General features: G+C 43.8%; 8 protein-coding genes across 9 annotated transcripts; 3 read left to right on the forward strand and 5 right to left on the reverse strand.

The window, feature by feature from the left end:
• Positions 1-1,970: 1,970 nt before the first annotated feature.
• Positions 1,971-4,880, reverse strand: Atg13 (Autophagy-related 13). Its single transcript, XM_017152732.3, has one exon. The coding sequence runs from the start codon at positions 4,587-4,589 to the stop codon at positions 3,045-3,047; it is 1,545 nt and encodes a 514-aa protein (XP_017008221.2). The 5' UTR covers positions 4,590-4,880; the 3' UTR covers positions 1,971-3,044.
• Positions 4,881-5,263: 383 nt separating this feature from the next.
• Positions 5,264-6,915, reverse strand: LOC108064882 (meiosis-specific nuclear structural protein 1). The gene is made up of 2 exons (XM_017152626.3): positions 5,965-6,915; positions 5,264-5,909 (listed from the first exon to the last, which is right to left on the reverse strand). Exons 1-2 carry the CDS (start codon positions 6,826-6,828, stop codon positions 5,370-5,372), a joined length of 1,404 nt encoding a protein of 467 aa, XP_017008115.2. The 5' UTR covers positions 6,829-6,915; the 3' UTR covers positions 5,264-5,369.
• Positions 6,916-7,933: 1,018 nt separating this feature from the next.
• DppIII (dipeptidyl peptidase 3) lies at positions 7,934-11,870 on the reverse strand. 2 transcript variants are annotated; one of them, XM_017152741.3, is made up of 4 exons: positions 11,739-11,793; positions 11,179-11,401; positions 10,804-11,110; positions 7,934-9,918 (listed from the first exon to the last, which is right to left on the reverse strand). In XM_017152741.3, exons 2-4 carry the CDS (start codon positions 11,343-11,345, stop codon positions 8,023-8,025), a joined length of 2,370 nt encoding a protein of 789 aa, XP_017008230.2. In that variant the 5' UTR covers positions 11,346-11,401; positions 11,739-11,793; the 3' UTR covers positions 7,934-8,022. The 2 variants fall into 2 exon arrangements, with proteins under 2 accessions (XP_017008230.2, XP_017008231.3); XM_017152742.3 differs by lacking the exon at positions 11,179-11,401 and having other exon boundaries at positions 11,739-11,870.
• A 184-nt stretch (positions 11,871-12,054) lies between these two features.
• On the reverse strand, positions 12,055-12,651 carry COX7AL (Cytochrome c oxidase subunit 7A-like). Its single transcript, XM_017152646.3, has 2 exons — positions 12,505-12,651; positions 12,055-12,450 (listed from the first exon to the last, which is right to left on the reverse strand). Exons 1-2 carry the CDS (start codon positions 12,529-12,531, stop codon positions 12,166-12,168), a joined length of 312 nt encoding a protein of 103 aa, XP_017008135.3. The 5' UTR covers positions 12,532-12,651; the 3' UTR covers positions 12,055-12,165.
• Positions 12,652-12,757: 106 nt separating this feature from the next.
• On the forward strand, positions 12,758-14,351 carry LOC108064929 (uncharacterized protein F21D5.5-like). Its single transcript, XM_044394135.2, has one exon. The coding sequence runs from the start codon at positions 12,854-12,856 to the stop codon at positions 14,198-14,200; it is 1,347 nt and encodes a 448-aa protein (XP_044250070.1). The 5' UTR covers positions 12,758-12,853; the 3' UTR covers positions 14,201-14,351.
• A 58-nt stretch (positions 14,352-14,409) lies between these two features.
• On the forward strand, positions 14,410-16,316 carry LOC108064928 (uncharacterized protein F21D5.5). The gene has a single exon (XM_017152723.3). It carries the CDS (start codon positions 14,550-14,552, stop codon positions 16,119-16,121), a length of 1,572 nt encoding a protein of 523 aa, XP_017008212.2. The 5' UTR covers positions 14,410-14,549; the 3' UTR covers positions 16,122-16,316.
• On the reverse strand, positions 16,119-16,823 carry Arl2 (ADP ribosylation factor-like 2). The gene is made up of 3 exons (XM_017152724.3): positions 16,744-16,823; positions 16,335-16,689; positions 16,119-16,276 (listed from the first exon to the last, which is right to left on the reverse strand). Exons 1-3 carry the CDS (start codon positions 16,806-16,808, stop codon positions 16,142-16,144), a joined length of 555 nt encoding a protein of 184 aa, XP_017008213.1. The 5' UTR covers positions 16,809-16,823; the 3' UTR covers positions 16,119-16,141.
• A 107-nt stretch (positions 16,824-16,930) lies between these two features.
• On the forward strand, positions 16,931-18,369 carry COX7A (Cytochrome c oxidase subunit 7A). Its single transcript, XM_017152726.3, has 3 exons — positions 16,931-17,083; positions 17,234-17,583; positions 18,216-18,369. The coding sequence occupies exons 1-2, from the start codon at positions 17,066-17,068 to the stop codon at positions 17,483-17,485; spliced, it is 270 nt and encodes an 89-aa protein (XP_017008215.1). The 5' UTR covers positions 16,931-17,065; the 3' UTR covers positions 17,486-17,583; positions 18,216-18,369.
• The last annotated feature ends 4,815 nt before the right edge of the window (positions 18,370-23,184 follow it).

Raw genomic sequence — 23,184 nt, forward strand, 5'->3', positions numbered from 1 at the left:
TTTGAATTTTTTTTTTAATGTTTTTCAAGGATACTGCGTTTAAATGCCTTGAATCAACAGTAGGTTAGTCAATTCAACGGTTAGACAACTAAAAGGTTCTTTTAATCATGATTTTTCTTTTAGAACATGGTTTTTCCGAGGCCAGACTGTAAATAATTCAATTTGATGTGCGTGGGCGCCGGAAAACGGGGGAAAAACCGGGGGAGAGAGTGCAATCCGGTTCCCGTGGGCAGCGAATTTGGAGCGTTGGCACCGGCAGGGTAAAAAAAAACGTAAAAAACGAGACGTTCGAAAGCAATTTTCCCGCCTGCCAAAGCTTGCATTTCATATGCAGGCCGAAGCCAAAAGGCAAATAAATACATTCAATTGTTGGCAACGCGTCACCAATTTGGCGCTTGGCAACAGCGAACTTCAAACAAAGGCAGACGGCGAAAATGTTGGACAATTAAAACCGAAAGCCAACACAAAATCTGTGTGCAAATGTACATATATTCGAGTGGGGTCCCCATATCCCCAAGTCCCCACACAAATGCAGTGCCGGCGACCTGTTGTCGCCAAGGTGCGATCGTTAAGTTTTATCTTTCGGACCTATTACAAAGTTCATTACCGAGAATAGCCCACAGTCTACAGTCTAGACTCTTCCGCCGTCTGGGTTCTATATTTGGAAGCAGCTACACATGAAATTAGATTTACCACAATCTAAGGGTATCCTAAAAACTGAAAGCTTTTTGATATTATTTTAATTTTCGCTATCAAACGCCAACTCAAAAAGAATTTGAATATTTCGAAAATTTGGTCAAGAATATTTGGCACTGTTGCTAAGCAGATGTAATAATCCTAAAATACTACAAATTTCTAGAATTTGACGAAATATTACAGCTGTTAAGCTTGTTTATGTGAGCTTACACAATGTTCTAAAAAATGATATAATAAGTTTAATAGATTTTAACACTTTATCTACATATTTTTAAAATTTAAAAAAACTGTTGAAAAAAAATATGATCAAGGGCTTACTTACAAAAACAAGTTTGAAATTAAGACAGTTTCTAACAGTTCTGGAAAACCCATATTATAATAGAAGTTGGATATTTTACAAGCGTCACTCGACTAAAATAACTTTACATAACTTGTTTATTTGACTGATGACCATTCGAGAACAGGTATGTTTGTGTATTTTTAGTTATCAACCGCAGGGGTTCGGGAGCCCCACGTAGCCACCCCATCCGAACTCCTTAGCCCACCCACTCACGTGAAGGCAACCGAAAGCGTGTACAGCTGTCCATTTGTTTTGCACTATGACAATGTCATTAGCACTCGAAAGAAAGAATCGGGCACAAAGCAAAACAGCAGATAACTTGTGGATCGGCGAAACAACAAAAAACATATGTGCTTAGTTAAAAATAAAACTATTTAGCCTCTACGATGTCGTTGCCGTTGCCATAGTGACGTTAATTCGCAACGGAATGGCGGCTGAAATGCGAAAAATTGCAATCTTCATGGAGTGCGCAAATAGTATCAGAGATTAGCTCAAAGATCTATACTATATAGTCATCTGGGAGAGTGGCCAGCTGTGGGGAGATCGAGAATACTAATCGCATGTTAATTGATAACGACCACAACAAACCGCCAGGTAGCCAGTTAGTCAGCTAGTCAGGTGTAGCGCAACACTCTCGACTCTGACGTACATTATACAATACCTGAACCCGATTGAGTGATAGAATATGATAAAGTAAGTATGCAAAATGAAAACAAACGATAACCAGTTTAAGGCGGTGGAAAAACCCTTTGGGGGAGTGTTTAATAAACTCTGTTTATCTCGAATCTCTAATGGGTTAGTCACATGACCTCGGCCTTTAGGGAGATATAAAGAACGATCCAACATCCATTGGCAAGGGTAACTATAGGGCATACACCATACTACATATATGCACAATCAACAAGTGACACGCCTCCTTAGACAGAAGTAAACATTTTGATTAGTGTCTTGATTAACAATTGCTTTTATTCATTGTTTATATGTATAAATTTTCTTATTATTCTATTATGTAGTGTATTTTTAATGTATACTCGAATTTCGATTCTCATATGTAGGCGAATTTAGCAATTTCAAAACCAATAAATTAGCAACAGCGACCAACGATTAAAGATAACTAAGTTAGGATAGATATATTTCGTTATTCTTCAAGTCTTTCGATTAGTTTCGCTTTTTCGATTAGTGGTTATGCATTTGCATAGATCGAACATCTGCCTTTTTGGCTCACTCGCAACGAAATAAAAAACCTTTTAGCTTTCTGATTAATTGGTGTTATCTATAGTTATTTATGTACATATACGATTTTTTCACTTACAAGCAGGCGAAAGGCACTTGAACAAAGAAACAAACAAACAAACAAGCGACGAGTACGCCCAACTTACTACCATATGCACAAGCTATATAGCCGTCTATATGCATATGCATGTGGATCATATTTATGTATTTGTGTCTAGGGTCTAAACTGCTGCATTGGAAACTTTGAAACGTGACATGAGCTCTCTACTCCTATGTACATTTTACAACTTAGACGGACCTAGAGCCTACAAAGCCTATATGTATAGTATTTACAAAGCGGGTAATATCAAATAGCAGCCTATCAACTCAACTTAACACAATGGCATATATAAATAGTGGGGCGTTATAATTTTTAGTTGACAATCTTTGGACCATTTTAGGCAAGAGCTCAAGGGAAACTAAAGGTCTAAAATCAGAATTTATCTAGCAAAGTTATATGAAAAACTTACTGATTATTATACAATATTTCTAGGTGATAAGAAAATAGGGTGTGCTAGAAAAATGACTGCTTTACCCTAATTCTTAGATCAAAATACTTAATAAAAAGTATTTACCTTATCATGGTCTATTTTTCTGACCTACTTTAAGCACTTGCAAGTTAAATTTAACCTTAGACCTTTACTTTCCCCAGCAGTATTCCTTAAATATTCCTTGATTTTTCAGTTTAACCTTGCTGCTCCGCCCCTTTATAAATAAGGACTAACTAATGACACGTCTAGTTGCTCATCTGGAGGCCACCGCTGCTGCGGCTGCCCGTCGACGAGGAGCCCGTGAGTCCGAACTGCGAGACCAGCTTGTCGTAGTCCTCCAGCGAGGTCTCGAACTGCTCCAGCTGCCGGGACAGATCGTCCATGGCGCTGGCATCGGCGGCACTGGTGGCGATCGCAGCGGAAGCTGCCGTTGGCCCACAGGCTACACTGGATGCGGGCGGGGTCGAGGAGAGCGACGAGATCTCCGCCTGCAGTTCGTTGAGACCCTTGAGCGGCGGCGCATGATAGCATTCCCTGTAGAACTTGGCCAGATCGTTGACATGCGACGTGGGCGAGGCGAAGGGAAAGTGCAGCTCCTTGAGCAGATTATCATCATCGGGCGGCGGTTGTTGTAGCTGCGGTTCCGAGTGGTGGCGATACGTCGGCGTGGCGCTGGCGGGAATCAGCAGGCTCTTGATGGGCGACACAGAGTTCTTCTCGAAACTCTTGAAACCCGCAGAGTTATTGTTGAGATTACTGATCGCGTGTAGTTTACTGTCCTGCGGATTGTTGTTGTTATTGCTGCTGAGCACACTGGGGGCGGCTGTGTTGTTGTCCAGGCGGTTGAGGGACTCCACAGAGCCGCGTCCGCGCAAGAGCCACTCGAAGGGCGGCGTTTCGGGCAGCACAAAGTCATCCTCGGTGTACTGCTTCAGTTTGCCCATATCGGTGAAGGCTCCCGGCCGCAGAGGCTTCTCGATGTCGATGAAGCGTCGATCGGCCGAGCCCTGGTTGAGATTGAGGCCACCCAGGCCCAGTTTCTTGGTTACGGCAGTGCCGTTTTGCAGCTGCTGCTGTTGGCCCGGCGAACTGCTATCCGTGGCGGGCCTAAAGTGATCCGATTTCAGCATAATGGTGTTGCTCTCCGCCTGGGCAGCCGTGGGCGAGATGGTGAGCTTGGTGCGGTAGGCCACGGACATGACCAGCGAGCCCACAATGGTGCTCAGCTGGCCGATCTTCACGTGCTTGTGGCCCTCGCCGAGGGTATGGACCTGCGGCCTGTCCACGTAGATCCTGTAGAAGATGCCATAGGAGTCGGGACACTGGCGGCGGGAGAGCTTGTAGGCGGGCGTGGTGCGGGTGAGGGAGATGAGGGACTTGAGCATGATGCCCATGCGATTGTAGATGGCGTGGGCGGCCTTGAGGGTCTGGTGACCCTCGGGGTCGGGCGGGGAGGAGCCATTCTGGGGCGGAATGAGGTCCAAAGACCACACCTCCAGTACCATCTGGTCGCCCTCGGCGGTCTTCAGCGAGATCTCCACGCAGAGCGGCAGGCGCTGCAGGATGCTCTCGCCAGTCTTGAGATTGAGGGCCCGCTTGGTCTCCTCCAGGACCTCCGGATGATCCTGGACGGCAATGTTGAACCAATCGCTGCCCGCCAGTGGATTGCACTGCGTCTGCATCTTCTCGCCCAGCCGGGACTGCACCACCACCTGGGTGGACTTCAAAACGAGGAACTTGATGAACTTCTCCAGATCCCGCTCCGCTGCATTCAGACGCTGCGCCGACATTTTCTCCGTTTTTCTTTGTGTTTGCAATTGTCTGTGTCCAAAGTTCGCTGTCTGCGCTTGGGTTTTTTTTCTCACTTTTCTATTTCCGCGTTGTGTTTGGTCGCGGTTTTAGTTGTTTTGGCGTCGCGCACTTGGCCTTCTAGGCACTGCTAAACGTAGTCAAAACTTGCCCGGGCATTTTGCCAAAACACTGTCATTTGTGCAACGCCCTTTTAACTCGATTCCGTGTTATTGTTTGTACGCAAGATCACTCCCACTATTTTCGTTCATTAAAGTAAAATTCAGGCGTCAGCATTTTAGTGTGGCTGCGTGGAATGTCCTAAATAACACCGCGGTCTAAAATGCCGCAAATGGTCAGGCTGAAAAAAATATTAAGGGGAATCCTTACTGTATTAAAATTTATAGTACAATACTAAGAATGAAGAGTAACATTTTACTTGTTTTTAGTTAGAAAAAATGTTACACCTAATCACGGCGGTCTAAAAAATCAACTGGAACCATTTATAATCGCTTTCTGAATTGCTAAAATTTTCTGTTGAATTTTCACTTAAGGAATACCCTGAATGGTTAATTTATAAATACCGATATTTGGCAAGGTAACGATAGCTGAACATATCGAATATTCGATAACCTTGTTGGTAGCCCTGGGATGCCTAAATGATACACGTCACGTACGCAAAGTGGCGCTAAATTTGAAATTGTATATTTCGGGAGGCCAAAGTAGTGCGCATTAAAAATAAACATGACCTTCTTGGAATTGTCTATCTATCTAAAAGCAAATTAGGAATCACCACCGCCCAATGCCTGCAGATTTTCGTGACAGAAGTGCTCGCGATCCGTCGCAGTGAGGAGATGTTTGGGCAAATACCGCAGCACGGAGGCTGGCACCTGGCCCAACATGGTCAGACGCTCCTGCTTGATGCGCTCCTGCTGCTCGGCCTCGGTCCTGGCCTTCGCGTCGAAGTACTGCACATTCTCGGCGGTGGCCTCCGCCCGCTTGCGCTGATTATCCTCGATCATGGCCAGCAAGGTGGCTCCGTGGGCCCTGCGCCTGCGGTAGTCCTCCAGCTGCTTCTCCGCCTCCTGGCTGCTCACATCCGGCGCCTCCTCCTGCCGCGCGGCCATCTCCGCGCGCTTCAGCTGCAGCTGGGCCATCTTGCGCTGCTCCACCTCCTGGCGATAGCGATCCAACTCCTGCCTGGTGCGCCGCCGCGACACCTGCTCCTGCTGCATCTGCTGGCGGAAGCGCTCGTCACTCTTGGCCGTGTACTCCGCCTCCAGCAGATCCAGCAGCAGGTTGTCCCGATGACGTTTTTTGGTCTGTAATAAGACAGGGGTTTAGTAATAATTGGCTGAGAGAAGCTTAAAGACTCACCTCCATCTCGAGGACCTGCTGACCCAGGCGTATGCTGATCTCCTGCTTCTTGCGCTGCACCTCCTGCCGCTCCTCCTCCAGCTGCAGTTTTCTGCGATCCATTTCGCTCTGCGTCTGGGCGAGATCACCCAGCTCGTAGTTGTTCTGGGCCCGCTGCCACTCCCGGTGCTCCTGGTTCTCCTTGATGGACTGCAGCATGTCCTGTCGCTTCTGCAGCTTCTTGCGCTCCGCCTCCAGCTGCTGGGCGCGATCCTCCTCCTGGATTTGCTTCTGCCTCAGCAGGCTGAGCTCCCGGTCGTTCATCACCTGGGCGTGCTCCTGCTGCCGCCGCCGCCGGTTCTCCTCCATTTGCCCAGCCAGGGAATCCCTCAGGCGGCGCTGTTCCTCCTTGAGAGCGGCCTCCTTTTCGCGTTCCTTTTCATCCATTAGGCACCGCTCGTCGGCCACTTCCTGGGCCTCCACTCGCACGGTCATTTGTCGCTGGCGCTTCCGCTCCTCCAGACTCTCGGCCAGCTCCTTGGAAATGGCTGCCAGACGCAGCTGCTCCGCCAAATCCCTCAGCTCCTCGCAATCCCGCCGCAATTGCTGGCGACGCTTCTTCTCCACAAACTCCGCGTGCTTAATCGCCTGCATTTCCTGCGTCATCGCTGCCTTCTCGACGAAGTCCCGCGTCATGGGGTTCTCCTTGGACAGCTCCTGACTGCGGTTCACCTTCTCCAGGTCGTGCTGCATCTGCTGGAACAGCCGGGAGCTGTAGAAGTCGCGTTCCATGCGAAGGGATTGCGGCACCTTGAACTGCGGCTCGCCGATGTGGAAAATTCCAGAGTCCTTCTGGTTGCCACTACGATTTCTAGCGGTTGCCATGATTACGACGGTCCAAACAGAAATACAAGAAACCGAATGGAATCAAGAAATAAAATAAAATAAACATCACAATGGTTTTCAAGGGCTACTGTGGAAAAATTAAAATTCAAGGATTAATATTTACAATCTCCATGGTGGTATTATATCTTCTGTCTTTAGCTCATTAAATACAAATTAATTGGGGACTAATGTATAATTATAGTCCCGAATTTTTTAATATTTTGAAACAGATCCTTGTCAATTATTTCTGCGAATGGCAATTTCGGTTCATATAAGTAACCATTCACTACGAACAAGTATTTGAAAAGTGAACGATCCTTTAAAAATACACGTTTTTAGAAACCACATATACAAATTAAAACTTTATCTTGGTCATTAGATGACCACTATAATATTTCTCAAAACCATAGCATACACATTAATGGGGGATTAAATTATAATTATAATCCCGAATATTATAAATATTTTGAGACAGATCCCTGTCAATGTTTTCTGCGAATGACAATTTCGATCCATATTACCATTCACTACGAACAAGTATTTCAAACGTTAACGATCCTTTAAAAATATACCTCTTTTAGAAACCACATAATAAAAATTAAAACTATATCTTGGTCAATGGTGGTCTTTCTGTCTTTAGTTCATTAAATACAAATTAACAGGGAACTCTTGTAATATTACAATCCCGATTAAAAATATTTTGAGACAGATCCTTGTCAAGGTTTTCTGCGAATGGCAATTTCGATCCGTATAAACTACCATTCACTACGAAAAAGTATTTCAAATGTTAACGATCCTTTAAACATACACATTTTTAAAAACCACATAAATAAAATAAGTACTAATAATATTTAAATTGTTTCTTGGTCATTAGATGACCACTACAATATTTCTCAAAATCATAGCATACAAATTAATTGGAGACTCTTGTAATATTATAATTCCGAATATTATATTTTGAGACATATTCCTGTCAATGTTTTCTGTGAATGGCTTTTTCGAACCATATAAATAACCATTCACTGCGAAAGAATATTTCAAATGTTAACGATCCTTCAAAAATACACCTTATTAGAAACCCTATAAGTAAAACTATAATTGTATCTCAGTCATTTAATGACCACTATAATATTTCTCAAAATCATAGCTAATAGTGTTCAAAATAAAAGCAAAACTGTTAAATGCGAAACGATCTCAGTTGCTGAAGGCAGTCGGGAAGTACTTCTTGTCCTGCTCCACGATGCTCTCCAGCAGGTCGTCGATCTCTGTGTTGGGATAGCGCTCCACCCACGACTGGATGTAGCCCTCGTGGCTGGGTTCGTAGGTCCTCAGCTGCACCTTCTCGTCCTTTCCGATCAGCGTATTCGCCTGGACGAGGATCATGCGCGGCTTCTTGTGCGCCAGGCAGATGTCCCGCCACTTGGCCCACGGATGCGAGCCGCTCTCGCTGACCTCCGAGTAGTGTTCGTACATCTTGGACGCAGCCTCGATGTCGGCCGTCGATTTGTAGACCTGCAGCTTGGTGAGGAAATCCCCCAGAGCCTTCCTGCCCACAGTATCGATCTTGCTGCGATCCACGGTCAGCAGAAGGTTCTTGCCGCCCTCCGTTTCCTCCACCTTGACGAGTCCCTCGCCCGCCTCCAGCAGCACCTTCATGATCACGAAGCGGGCACGCGAATGCGCCTGCAGCCAGAGCTTCGACTTGGGATTGAACATCTCCAGGGCCACGCCCATGCCGTTCCAGATGAGACTCAGCCAGTTGACGTAGATGATGTTGTCCTGCTCGGCCTTGTCCTTGAACCCGAAGATCTCCAGGATGTCGCGCTGCAGGGAGAGATACAAGCCGACGGCCTCGGCGCGGCACTCCTCGTACGAGGAGCCAATGGCTCCGAATTTGGTGTCGTAGGTTTCCCCAGGCAGATACCACTTGGCGATGGGCTCGCCGGTGATTAGGTTCTTCGTATTCTCCTTGTCGAAGTTATAAACTCCCTTCTCGTCGATGCGGAACAGCTTGCCACTGCCGTGGCCCAGAAGTTCATGGAGCCCCACCTGCACCTCAAAAGCCTTCACCTTGAACTCCTTCATCAGCGATTGATCTTCATCCGAGAGGAAGGGAATGGGGTCTTTCCGATTGATATTGGCCAGCACATTGCCCAGCGAGACGTTCTTGAAGCCCTCGTCCTGGCGGATCTCGTCGTAGTTGGGAATATTGATGCCCGCCGGCACTCCGCTGCCTGCAAAGGTCAGTACATCCAAAGATGTGAAGTCCGGCTTCAAGTACGAGTCCTTCTCGTACGGTTCCGTCCAGGGCAGGTACTCAATTAGCTTCTCGGCGCGATTAACCAGCTCCGAGAACTTGGCCGAGCTCTCCTTGTTCACCATGGCCACGAATCCTTCGAATTCAGCGCGACCACCGGCGGGATCCCTGTAGGTTTCAATGAAACCGATGTAGGTCTCGATCACCGGTCCCTTGTCCTTGATCCACCAACGCGATCCGTTCTTGTGCTCGGCCAGCGAGCCCTCCTCAAAGGATCGCACATAGTGCTCGATCATCTTGGACTCGTTCTCATTTGCCGCATATTTCTTTGCCTCCAGGAGATGCTGGTTGACGCGCTGCAGCAGCTTCTGGTAGTCGCCGCGCGTCACCCGGAACTGGTGGCCCTTGTACTCCTCCAGCGGCAGCGTGATCCCCTCCTGCGGCGACTCCGCCACGGAACCGAGCTTCACGTCGTAGATGGTTTGCCCGTTTTCGACCACCTTGAAGGTGCGGCACATGTAGGGCTCGATGCGTTTGGAGGTGAGCCAGGAGTTTACGATCTCCGAGTCCTCCTTGGTGCAGTTGTCCGACCAGTAGGTGGTGATTCCGTCGGGGGCAAAGCCAAGGATCTCGTTGCGCGACTCGAGCGCATAGATCAGGCCCTTGACCTTCTCGAAGATCTTGCCCACGCGCGGCTCATCCCTGTAGGCCGCCGAGGCCTTCACAATGGCCTCGAACTGCTGCTCGGCCAGGTTGGGCACGATCTTGCTGTCGCCCATGCCCTTGTAGTTGCCGGCATTGGCGAACACGCCGCAGGCGTAGACCAGGAAGCCCTGAAAATTAGGTAAGGAAAGCCATAAGTATTATTTTGTATTTGATTTGGTAGGTATCTTTCAATATTTATCACTATAAAACTATAAAACAGGCAGCAAAAAAAGGATGGACATAGAACCTTAAAAAAAAAACTGAAATTCAGAAATAATATTGTAAAAAATCGTTTTTATAAATTAATCCAATCATTAATAAACTATCTAACAAAATGTATTAGATAAAACGAACTGCTACGAATCCCGAAAATGGATCATATACTGATACTATAGTATCTAAAATTTCTGATTTGTTTAATTCAATTCTATGTGATTATTTCTCAATTTATTTTAGAAAGTTTTTCTAATTTATTTCAAATTGAAGGAATAAATTATGTTTATTTTTGGAATTTGCCAGTTTTTTTGTGCTTTCTTTTAAGAACAAAAAGTGGAAAATTTTTAACAAATCAATGTTAACTGCATAGTGAATAAAATTCAGGCAGATTAAACCAGAAAATTATGGCCCTTTCTTCTTCAAAAGAAATTGTCGTTTGAACTATTTCGGAATTCATGCCATTCATTCATTCATTCGATTAAACTCAAAATTCCAATTAATTTAATCATATAAAACAAAAAAAATTCATTGAATCAATTCACGCAGGGCTATAATAGGTTTTATATTTATATCTCTATAAAATAGGGTCCCTAGAAAAGATCAACAGGCAGCAAAATAAAACCGAAATTCGAAAATAAAATTGTAAAAAAACGTTTTTATAAATTGGTCAGATCATTAATAAGCTACTTAATAAAATGTATTAAACAAAACGAACTTCTACGAATCCAGAAAATGGATCATACTATCAGTAGATCAGAAAACGATAAGAACGCTTTAGGAATTGTAAAAGACCCTACCGTAAATTCATCCTCAGACACTCCCGCTTTGAGGGCACTGGCCCTCAGCTCGGGGATCTTCTCGGCGAGGAAAATGCGGTGCAGCACGGAGAAGATGAGCGGCGCCTCCGGACTGGACTGGATGAGGGCGATAAGGCCGCCGTCCCAGGAGGCCTGGCTGAAGTGGTGGGCATAGAGCTTCTCCTTCTCGGTGAGATTCTCGAAGGCACTCTTGCAGTCCAGATCGGCGATGGGCTGCGTGTTGGGCAGGACGAAGTGGGCGGTCTTACTGGCCATCTCAGCGGGCTGGGGAAGATTGGCGCTGCAGCTGGAAAGATAACAAGATACCACCAAATGGATTAGATAGCTGGTTATAAGATGAAGCCCTTGAAATACCTGTAACGAACGAGGGAGCTACAAAATCCCGAGCTTCTGGCGACGCAGATGGGCGGTTGAACTGAGCGAATACTGGGAATACTGCTCCCGTAATTTGGACGACTACGGAACTGGCAGAGCCTGTTCAGTTGCTGCCGGGATCTCTGTAGCCCTTTCAGCCAAAACATTACTGAGGATTTTCGAAACTTTTCTTATGAAGACCCTTACATTACTTGTCGCTCAACTGGAAAAATGCGAAAAGGCTACTTTAATTTGGAAGAGAGGCCAAACAGTTTGGGGAACACAATGGAAACTTGATGATCGATGCAATTTAATCTCTGGCCAGTCCACAAATCTGCAGATGTGGCAGTTAAGCGGGGTTTTTTGCCAGAAGAATATAGAAAAACAAAAACTGTGGCTAAAATGGAGCCCGAAAACGTGAAGAGCTTTCGGATCACACCGAAAAATGTGGATGTTTGGAAAACTACGTGGTTAGTCAGTCGCAGAACAAACAAAAACCCGTCAGGCAATCGTGTTTTATCGGGTAAACATAGTTAAAATATTATTTCGTGCTTACTTACCTTTTAAAAGTGAGAAAAATGCAGTAGAAAAATGCCGACAAAAAATTGCAAGTTGTGCAAGTAGTATTACCAGCTGTTTTTACCAGCATAAAAATTCAAATTTAAAAAATAACCTAATTTTGGACACATTTTTGTCCGACATGCGAATGGCAAAAATGGCGGCATAATTTGAATTTGGAATTATCCTTTTTATGGATTACCTCTTAAAAAATAGATAAAATATTATTTAAATGGTTGGTATTTTTTGAATATATTTTATTGATTTGCCGTATTACACATCCCATGTACAGAAACGATGCAAGTTCACATAGTTAAACAATAGTGTTATATAAAGTGGTTATGAAATGGACATAAGGTGTTAATAGGTTGCACTAGAATTTAAGGGTACTTTTAATTATTTCATCTTTTCTACGAGAACTTCCTTGTTTTAGGCTATCATGAAGCCAACCCACAGCCACACATCCCCAGCTATTCCGAGGATACTCAGCACCCAGGTTAGTCTGTACAATATGTTGTCCATACTGCCGCCTTTGAGAAAAACGGGCAAATCGTTGTCCGCCTGGAATTGCTTACGCAACTTGGCCATTTTCGGAGGAAGTTTTCCAGTACATTGCTTCGGAGCAGCAGCAGCGTAATTTAAAGCAGCCGAGTTGCGAAATAAACGGATAGATGTACCAAATGCGCCCAATTCACCGGCTCCCCGAAGGAGGGGCTATTAAAAATATTTAATTTTAAATTGTTACTTGTTAAAATACTTGGTACTTACGCGCAATGCAAGGCAGTTTCTTTGCATTTTCTTTGTGACTATTTTGAATAAAATTTTGTATTCCTTAAAAAAAGGGCTATAGAAAGATATAGTATGGTTTACTGATTTATAGCCCGCCTTCTGTGTTATATTTCAGTTTTCAGATCTTAAAAGAAGGAAATAGTTCACTATCCTTTTTTAAATATTAAACAGTTACATTTTTTAAAAACCGCCACTTTCATTCACAGCGGTATCCATTCCCTGAGAATGGTAGTTTTCTTCCAAAAATTAGGAAGCACAAGTAAACCGATAATTTGCATAAGTTCGCTGAAATCAAGAACGCAATGACTTTAAATTGAAAAACAAGAAGATGTCCGCTGCTAAGTACCTGAAAACCTCCACAGGAAAACCTGGAGAGGATCTGGACGAGTCTCTGCACATCAGACATCCTTTCGAGGTGGTGTTCAGTCAACAACCAACGGATGATAATAATAGGGAGAAACCCACTTCCTTACTCACGTCATCAGCGGTTCCAGAATATTCTGATAGATGGGACTCTGCAGGCAATGGCAAACTGGCAATCTTCACCAGCGCCGGGGTGACAGCCTCCGAAAAGATAGCCGGCTACGATATGGATGGCACCATCATTAAAACGAAATCTGGATGGGATTTCCCCGAAGATATCTATGACTGGCAGATCATATTCCCCGAGGTCCCGGAGAAACTTAAAAGTCTCCATAATAATGGGTTTAAGATTTGCTTCTTTACCAATCAACGCGGGATAGCTCGCGGGGAAATAGAACTAGATGATTTTAAGGTCAAGATCAAGCAAATCGTGACTGAACTAGGGGTTCCCATCCAAGTATTCATAGCCATAGGCGATGGGTTCTATCGGAAACCACTAACTGGAATGTGGCAGCACTTGAAGAGTGAAATGAATCAGGGTATAGAGATTCAGGAAGACCGCTGTTTCTTCGTGGGCGATGCAGCTGGAAGACCGGAAAAAGACGGAGAAGTCACCAAGCGACGCGAGGATCACTCCCTTGCAGATAGACTCTTTGCCGCCAACATTGGACTCACTTTCTACACTCCAGAGGTTCATTTCCTGGGCCAACAAGTGGAGGAGTGGATTAAGCCGGACTTTGATCCCACTAGCCTCCAGGATCAGGTGACTCTCTTCGAGCCAGATGATCTGACGTTCAAGGATCACCCCTGCGAAATGGTCATCATGGTGGGTCTGCCGGGTTCAGGAAAGAGCCACTTTTGTGCCACCTTTCTCCAATCGCTGGGCTACAAGATCATCAATGCAGAAACCTTGGGAAGCACTCGAAGCTGGCCAGTTGCCTGTAAAGGTTTTCTGCGCTTAGGTCAATCCTGTGTGGTGGACAACACCAATATAGATGTGGCATCCCGCCAGAAGTTCCTGCAGGTGGCCAGCGAAATGAAGGTTCCCTGTCGCTGTCTTGTGATGAATGTTCCTTTGGCCCAGGTGAGGCACAACCTGGCATTCCGAGAGTTAACAGACTCCGGGATCTCCAGGGTCAGGAACTCGGTCTTTGAAATAATGGAATACAAGTACCAGGAGCCAGTCGTAGAAGAGGGATTCCTGTCCATACATAAGGTGAACTTTAGGCCTGCGTTCGCCGATGAAAAGCTGGAAAGGCTTTACAAAATGTACTTGTTGGAGGAATTGGGAAGTCAGGAAAGTTGTATTTAATCCAAAGATATCATATTTATGGGATGGGTTCTTGCCGGCATTATCCAGATCTCTAAAGAAATACCTCTAAAAGATTACAAGAATAAATTAGTCTCGGATATTGGTTATAAAATATCAATGAAATATAGGGATAGGGAAGTTTGTGTCTCCGTGAAATTGTTTAATTGTGAATTAAATGTTAAATGTACAGATGCTTACATTTTGAATTTTTAAGTAATATAGTAATGATGTATTCTGTGAGAATGACAAATTGCAAATATTATAAACGCCCATAAGGTCACACTAAAACGCGCAAAATTCCATAAATTGGCCAAAATCAAACAATGCTTTTCAATTCGAAAACTACAAGATGTCCATGGCTAAATATCTAAACCGCTCGGTGGGAAAAGCTGGCAAGGAAGTGGCCTCGAGGATCTGCACCCTGAAGCCCACAGAACCGGAGCACCATGCCATTCACCTGGTCGCCGGTGAGAACTTCGTGGGACGCAGTCGGGAAAGCGGAATCAGGGACTCCAAGTGCTCAAAGCGGCAAATCCAACTGCAAGTTGATATGAAGAAGGCTGTGGTGGTCCTCAAGGTCCTGGGGGTGAATCCCTGCGGCGTCAATGGTCTGATGGTGATGCAGGACTCGGAATGTGAGCTTAAGCACGGAGATCTGGTGGAGATCGTCTACGGCAGGCATCCTTTCGAGGTGGTTTTCAGTCCTCCACCAACGGATGATAAGCAGGAAGCCACTCCCTCGCCCATATCGTCATCCATTCCAGAGAAATCCGAGAGATGGGACTCGGCTGGCAGCGGCAAACTGGTAATCTTCACCAGCGCCGGCGTGAGAGCCTCCGAAAAGATAGCTGGCTACGATATGGATGGCACCATCATTAAAACGAAATCGGGACTGGTTTTCCCCAAAAACACCGACGACTGGCAGATTATATTCCCCGAAGTCCCGGAGAAGCTGAAGAATCTCCACAAGGATGGCTTCAAGATCTGTTTCTTTACCAACCAGGGAGGAATTGCTCGCGGCAAAGTCAGCCTAGATGATTTTAAGGTCAAGGTCAAGCAAATTGTGGCTAAGATAGGAGTTCCCATCCAAGTGTTCATAGCCATAGGCGATGGATTCTACCGGAAACCACTGACTGGAATGTGGCAGCACCTGAAGAGCGAAATGAACGAGGCCGTTGAGATCCAGGAAGATCGCTCTTTCTTCGTGGGCGATGCAGCTGGACGACCGGAGACGGGCAAGGGAGTCACCAAGCAGCGCAAGGATCATTCGCTTGCAGACAGGCTCTTTGCCGCCAACATTGGTCTGTCTTTCTACACGCCAGAGGTTCATTTCCTGGGCAAACGAGTGGAGCAGTGGAACAAGCCGGACTTTGATCCCACTAGCGTTCAGAATGAAGTACCTCTCTTCGATCCAGACGATGTGACCTTCGAGGACCACCCCTGTGAAATGATAATCATGGTTGGCTTGCCGGGTTCGGGAAAGAGCCACTTTTGTGCCGCCTTCTTGAAATCGCGTGGCTACAAGATGGCCAATGCAGACACCTTGGGGAGCACTCAAAGCTGCCTGACTGCCTGCAAACGTTTCCTGGACTCCGGACAATCCTGTGTGGTGGACAACACGAATGTGGATGCGGCTTCTCGCAAAAAATTCCTGCAGCTGGCCAGCGAAATGAAGATTCCCTGTCGCTGTCTTGTGATGAATGTGCCAGTGGCTCAAGTCAAGCACAACATAGCCTTCCGGGAGTTATCAGACTCTACGCACTCCAAGATCAAGGACATGGTCTTCAACATGATGAAGAAGAAATACCAGGAGCCCTCTCTAGATGAAGGATTCAAATCCATTCACAAGGTGAACTTTAAGCCAGAGTTTGCCGACGAAAAGCAGGAGAAGCTATACAAAATGTACTTGCTGGAGAAGTGAGGAAGCAAGGCGAGTTTTATTTAATCCAAAGTGAATATGCGCTTGGCTATGTCGTCTATCAACCAGTCCATGGAGCTCAGCAGCTTCTCGCCGGTCACCGCACTAACTCCGGCCACCAGCCAATGATGCGTGGTGATCTCCTCCAGGTGTAGTATCTTTAAGGATGATTGATATTAAAAACTTTGTTAAATCTGATAGGTTTTGAATGCATACCTCTTTAATTTCATTTGAGGAGAGGGCGCCAGGCAGATCCTGTTTGTTGCACAAAACCAGCAGTGTGGCTCCGGCCAGGCGCTCTTCCTGGAGCAGGATCTGCAGCTCCTGACCGCAGGACTCCAGGCGCATCCTGTCGGCACTGTCCACCACCCAAACCAGGCCATCGGTGCACTCGAAATAGTTCCTCCAATAGGATCGCAGGGACTTCTGGCCACCCACATCCCACATATTCAGGGTGTAGCCATTGTGCTCCAGGGTTTTTATGTTGAAACCCAGCGTGGGCGAGATGGTGTCAATGGGTTCGCCATTGAAACGCTTCAGGATCGTGGTTTTTCCGGCATTATCCAGACCTCTAAAAGAAAAACATGAATCACTTATCTTTGTTTGAAAATATAGCAGAACTCACAGGAGCAATATGCGCATTTCCTTCTCCTTCTGACGCATCTTTTTCAATACTGTTAGGAAGCCCATGGCAACGACTGTATTTTTTTACTGCTATGGAATAATAAATTAATTATTAAATATGCAGCTGCGCTGCTTAAATTTCTGTTTATTCGAGTAAATAATAATATTTCCGGGTGAATGGCAAAAAGTGCTGGAGATATCGAACCGATATATCGATAAAGTATCGATGCTCCTCCAGCTGTAGCTGTCATATTCGAGACCGATATTTTTCGCCCAGAAAACTGTTCACTTTTTGCTAAATCTTAAAAATAAACCCAAGCAAGATGATGAACCTGTCGAGAGTGAGTAAATGGGGAGACTACAGCACTCCAGACTCCTTGCTGGACAGGAAACGGGAGTGCCATAGCTCCGTAGAACGTTTTGCCTCCATGCAATTACGTAAGTACCCTGGAGCCCCCAAAACTAACCGCACATTTCGCCCTCCTCCACAGGCTGTTGTCCGTAGCTTCGCTACCACCGCTGGCCGAAGGTCTGCCGCCGTGCCCAAGGAGCAGATCGAGAAGGGTTACTTCGAGGTCCGCAAGGTGCAGGAGCACTTCCAGAAGAAGGACGGCAAGCCCGTCTTCCTCAAGGGCTCCGCCGTGGACAGCGTGCTCTACCGCCTCACCATGGCCCTCGCCCTCGTCGGCATCGGCGGCATGGGCAAGCTCTTCTACGAGCTGAGTGTTCCCAAGAAGGAGTAAACTCGGAGTCGGAGCTCCGATACCTAAGCTAAGCCCCCAAACCCCGCGCAAGATCCGTGATTCAGTGTAGTCGCCTTATATTTCAATGTTTTGATTGTGTAAGTTCCCTGGATTCGTAACATATTAATAATTTTCAAGATCTAAATCTAAATTTAGTATCTCCATAAACATATGCGATTTTAGTAATATAACCACTATAACAACAAAAGTTTTCTTGGCATTTAAGAACAACATTCCTAAGACCTTAAAAAATAATATAATTTTTCATTTAATATAGTACTTTTTGTTCTTTTTTCATTGTTAAAATTTAAATAGATAACAAAAAATGTTTATTAATTTAGAAACTATACTTTCCAAATAATCCTCCCTTTAAACAAAAAAAAAGACTATTTGAGACTGTATCAATATTTTGTATATTATGTTTCATATTTAAAAAAGCTTAATTCAAATACCATTCCATAAGTGTTTTAACTTCCGTTCCGTTTGAATTACCCTAGTTTTAGTGCCCCTTCTGCACTTCAAAATTATACAAACATTTTGCATAAATTGATAGGGAATAATTTGTTTTAGATATGAAGAAAATACAACATTTTGCAAGAAAAATTAGTAACATCAACAAACTCTCTAATTACTGAAATCGTTCCTATAAATTAAAAAATATAAATTTTTCTTTCCTATATACAATACCAAAAATAATATTGACATCTAACAATTTCTTCTAAATTTTCAGAGCTTTGCCTCCAGTTACCTAGTCAACATGGAACACCCCAACCCACTACCTGGCTTGTTGTTTTGTGTTAGAATAGCTAAGACTTGATGTGTAAACTGAACATTCGCAAGAGCATTTAAAGCGTGGAAATATAAGAGAACTGGCTGTAAAGTAACGAGACTGCTTATTTGTTTTAATGCACGGTCGCTGGCAATGAGATATTTGCCCAAAAGTATTTCCCCTTAATTGCAATGACATTAAGTAAACAAACAGCGGCGGCATGGAGCGAAGATCTGGGATGCGGCCGAGACTGGGAAATGGGGAATCGGCTAAGGAAACGGCCTGTTTTATAAATCAAAGGGCGGCAACTCGGCGCGTTGCCATTGGCATGGAAATGCATTTTAAATCGAGCGAATCATGTTGCGCTTTAACACAAGCACAGGCCCATGCACGCCGCCCGTTTATTAATATCCGACTGCGGCGGAATATGCAATTCAAGGCGTTTTTCATTAGTTATTTCTCCATAAACACTTAAATAAAACTAAAGCATTAAAAATTAAGAAAACATCCGCTGCTTTATGAATTTTCCCTTGCATTTTCCAGACAGTGCGTCACAGAAGTGTTGTGAGCATTGGTTTTGAAATATATATATTTTATGCCATTTTTTTTTAACATTTCTTTGCAAATTTAGTTTTTAATATAAGCGTCAAAATCTTTTTCCTTTCTAAATAATTAACATAATATTTAAAACAATTTGAAAATTTGTCTAAAATTAAATACAAGAAGATTTTTGTATAACTCCAATTTCTAAATTTCTATTTAAATTAAAGTTTTGGTATGGTATATAAAATAATTTAAATCCACAATTTTCGTGGGTATTACATTTTTAATACGCACTGTACTCGAACACCCACCGGAGGGAAAGAAGGAGAAAAACATAGTCTTTCCTTTTCCGTTGTGTTGTGTTGGTTTGCCATTATTTCGTTACGGCCCATTTGAATTTTGGGATGTGCGCGCGAAACGAAACGCATAAAATGGACGCGAGCTGGTTTACCGTTAGGGGCTGTCCATATATTACGTAATCACGTTTTTGGTGATTTTTGACCCCCTCCCCCCCCTGGTGATCAAACGTAATCATTCAAAAAAAAACCCCCCCCCCCCCCCAATGATTACGTAATCCCCAGAATAAAATTTTTTTTGTTTTAATCTGTGGATTCAAACGGAGATGCAACCCAATCGTTAATATTGTTTATAAATAAAGTTTGGTATGACACATTCGGTTCGTCTACGCTGATATTATCCCCAACATACTCTTCGTCAAGCCATTCCAGGTCTTCGCGTCCTTCGTGTGATTGAACCACTAAACATTCTTTTTTTCGCCGCCCAGCCACTACAAAAATTTTTTCTCTGCTTTCCTATCTAAGTTTGTAGCAGGGTCCGTAACTGTTATAAGTTTTATTTTAAAAATCACACTTTAACAGTTATTTTCTGATTTGTAAAGTAAAACTCAAGCAATAACTGTTATTTTTTGAGTTTTATAATAAAAGTTGGCAAATAACAGTTATTCGTCGCGATCAAAAATAAAACTTAAACTTGATTTATGGCGATTTTGTGGGTAAAATAAATTAAAAAAAAATATAGGTATAAAATATGCACGGTTGCCTTTTTTAACAAATTTTTAGTAAGTTATATAAAACACGGGAATCATGTTTTTTTTAATTATTTCATTTTTTCAAAAATGTCAAGGGAATAACTGTTATTCATAAAAATCAAAAAATAACAGTTATTTTTTGAGTTTTATTATAAAAATCAAAAAATAAAAATCATTACGGATTTGTAAACTACAATGCGTGATTTTTTTGTATGAAAAATTTACAATTACACTTATTTTTGGTCCCTGGTTTGTAGATATTATTAAAGGAAAAAAGTTTTTAAATAAATTCTTTAAATAAAAAAATTAATATAAAATGATTACGTAATCATTGTACAAGACCCCCCCCTCCCCATGTAATCAAACATAATCATTTCAATGACCCCCTCCCCCCCCCTAGGTGATTACGTAATATATGGACAGCCCCTTAACACATTTCGAACGGCCAACAGTTCAGTTCTGCGTAGGTGGTTCCGAACGGAACTGAAACTGTCGATCTATCGCAGACATTGTAACCCATTCCCACTCCCCAAAACGGGAAAGATCCCATTTTTTAATTAAAGTTCGTTTGGCTAATTATGGGATGGGAAAATTACGGCGCACATGTCGCAAACTTATTATATTTCATAGACTGTGAAAAATTTAAATGAACACAAAATGCCAGAGAGCTGGCGGGGTTCCATCCTATGCCCTATGTCTTTCGGTCGGGATCTTTCGGAGTAACTGCAACTGCAACCGTTCCACTCGACTGCCCACAGCCAAATTACAATAATAACTCAAGAAGCATAGAAGATGCCGGGCTAAACGCTCCGCCTTCTCTTCCCAGCGACCGCAATCCTTTGCCTTTGCCAAAAACAATATGGTATACCATATAGGAGCGAAACAAACAGAATAACAAAATAAAGCCCAAATGTGGGATTGGGGGAATTGGATGCGGATGCGTGTAGAATCGGGAATCGAAAAATGTGTTTCATTAAATGTTATTTATAGTCGGCAATTTTATGCATTTAAAGCGCGTCTATCAGCGCTGCATCTCAGCGGCATCAAGGCGATGCGGAAACGGCAGCGCCGCCATATTGGAAACTCAAAGGCGGCGGGCTTTTGATTCTAGCCGGGATCGTGGAACATGGGGAGGGATGTGGAGCAGGGTCAAACTGATTACCACTGGATTTCCCGTTGAGGAGAACCAACTTTCACCTTTCCCCCGATGTTTGTTTTCTTATTTTCTGCTTGGATTTGAATATAGTATCCTATATTCTTACAGGGTATAAAGGTGGACTCGACTTAAGTCAAAAATGGTTTTCTTTCAGATTTGATTTGAATTCAGTGTTTTAAAGATTTTATTTGAATTTAAGCAAAAACGCTAGAAAGTATGCAAGAAAATATTGTAAGTATTGGAACATAATACTTTGATTGATACTATTCGCATATATTATTAAATATATGGTTTCTAAAATTATTTGCATACTTTTATAGGATAAAGATGGATTAATTCCGAAAACACCAAAGTTCGTTTCAATAAAAATATAGTTTTAAATTAATGGCATTTTTTTTTGCATATTTGCATAAAATGCATATGCATAAATTATGCAAAATATATGCAAAATATAATATAAACTCAACTATTCAAGATTGACCATTTCATAGCCAACCTAATTTATATTAACTATTTTTTAACTTCTAGATTCTTAGTTGTAGCCTTTTTACCATAAATGTAGTAGAAAGTAACACATTGTCCGGACATCTTGCACATCTCTCGCACTCGTTAGATGCTCCTCACGTGAGTTATAGCCACGTCCTGGGCCGGATCGGATCAGATCGGATCGGCTTGGGATCCCGGTTCGCAGTCCTCAGTCCGCAGTCCGCACAGCACAGCAGCCGCAGCCACAAATCAGAATGCCGTTGAAGCGTTCAAGTGCAACGAGCATGAAGCCAACTCGCTGCCGCTTTCGTCTCCAACTCGATTTGCGTCCCCAACTTCATCGTCTCCCCAATCCCCAATTTTATCTCCATCTCGCCGTTTGGGGCTGTCGGCAAATCTGGGCAACTTTCAGATGAGTATTTCGTCAGATTGTCGCTGCGACTGATGCTGAGATGGCAGAGGAAAGAAGAAAAAAACTGGGGAAGTTGGACCTTCGGGCGATTTTTTGACTCTTCGATTCGATGGTGTTTGAACAACGAAACCCGTTTGGCCTATTAACACTTCGATTACAACTCAACTTTTTCAGCACTCCGGAGGCACGGACACGGACCCGGGCACTCTGGGTGGTCCCGTCGCACTATTAGTTAGATTTTGATTTATTTGAGCTTCAATTAGTCGTTGAACAAATCTGTTTATTTATTTGCTTTTAATTATTGTTGGAAACCACAAAGCCGTGCCACCGCTCTTTATGGTCGCCGTCGCCTTCGCCTTCTCCTCGCTCCTTGACTTGGCCGAAGAAGGTTTTTAATTAGCACCCGCCGGATAATTCACAAAAATACCCATCACCAAATAGCCGAGGATTTCTTCAGACGTTAATGGAACCGATACCATACCCCAAACGACCGATCAGTGCAAACACAGTTTTGTCTTTCGAAATAACAACCGAAAACGAATTCACATATTTTGCGAATATGGAATTCCCATTAAATTTGTTTGGAATACCCGCAATCCATCGTTAAGAAATGCAATGGGTAGTAATATTATTATACCCGTTACTCGTAGAGTAAAAGGGTATATTGTATTCGTGCAAAAGTATGTAACAGGGAGAAGGAAGCGTTTCCGACCCCTAAAGGTATATATATTCTTGATCAGGGTCACTAGCCGAGTCGATCTAGCCATGTCCGTCTGTCCGTCTGTCCGTCTGTCTGTCTGTCCGTCTGTCCGTCTGTCCGTCTGTATGAACGCTGAGATCTCAGAAACTACAAAAGCGAGAAGGTTGAGATTTCCCCCACATATTCTTTGGCTTTCTACGCAGCGCAAGTTTATTTTAGCCGAGCGCCACGCCCCCTCTAACGCCCACAATCGCCCACTAACGATTTTAAAATGGGTCCTGCGCCCACATCTTTAAAGATTTCCGAAAAGTATAAATGCAATTTTGTTGTGTATATTTATACCTATCGAAATGTAGAAGACTTTTTTCAAATCGGACCATTCATTAAAAAGTTATACGCAATCAAAAATTATATATCTATCTCCCTCGCACTCCCTTTAGCTGAGTTACGATTATTAGTCGGGACACCAACCCGACACAGCGTTCGCACTCCCTTTAGCTGAGTGACGGGTATTAGATAGTCGGGACAACAACCCGACTATAGCGTTCTCTCTTGTTTTGATATAGTTTCGCATCCGAAAAAGAG

Source organism: Drosophila takahashii, chromosome 3R, assembly GCF_030179915.1.
Source record: "Drosophila takahashii strain IR98-3 E-12201 chromosome 3R, DtakHiC1v2, whole genome shotgun sequence".
Classification (NCBI taxonomy): domain Eukaryota; kingdom Metazoa; phylum Arthropoda; class Insecta; order Diptera; family Drosophilidae; genus Drosophila; species Drosophila takahashii.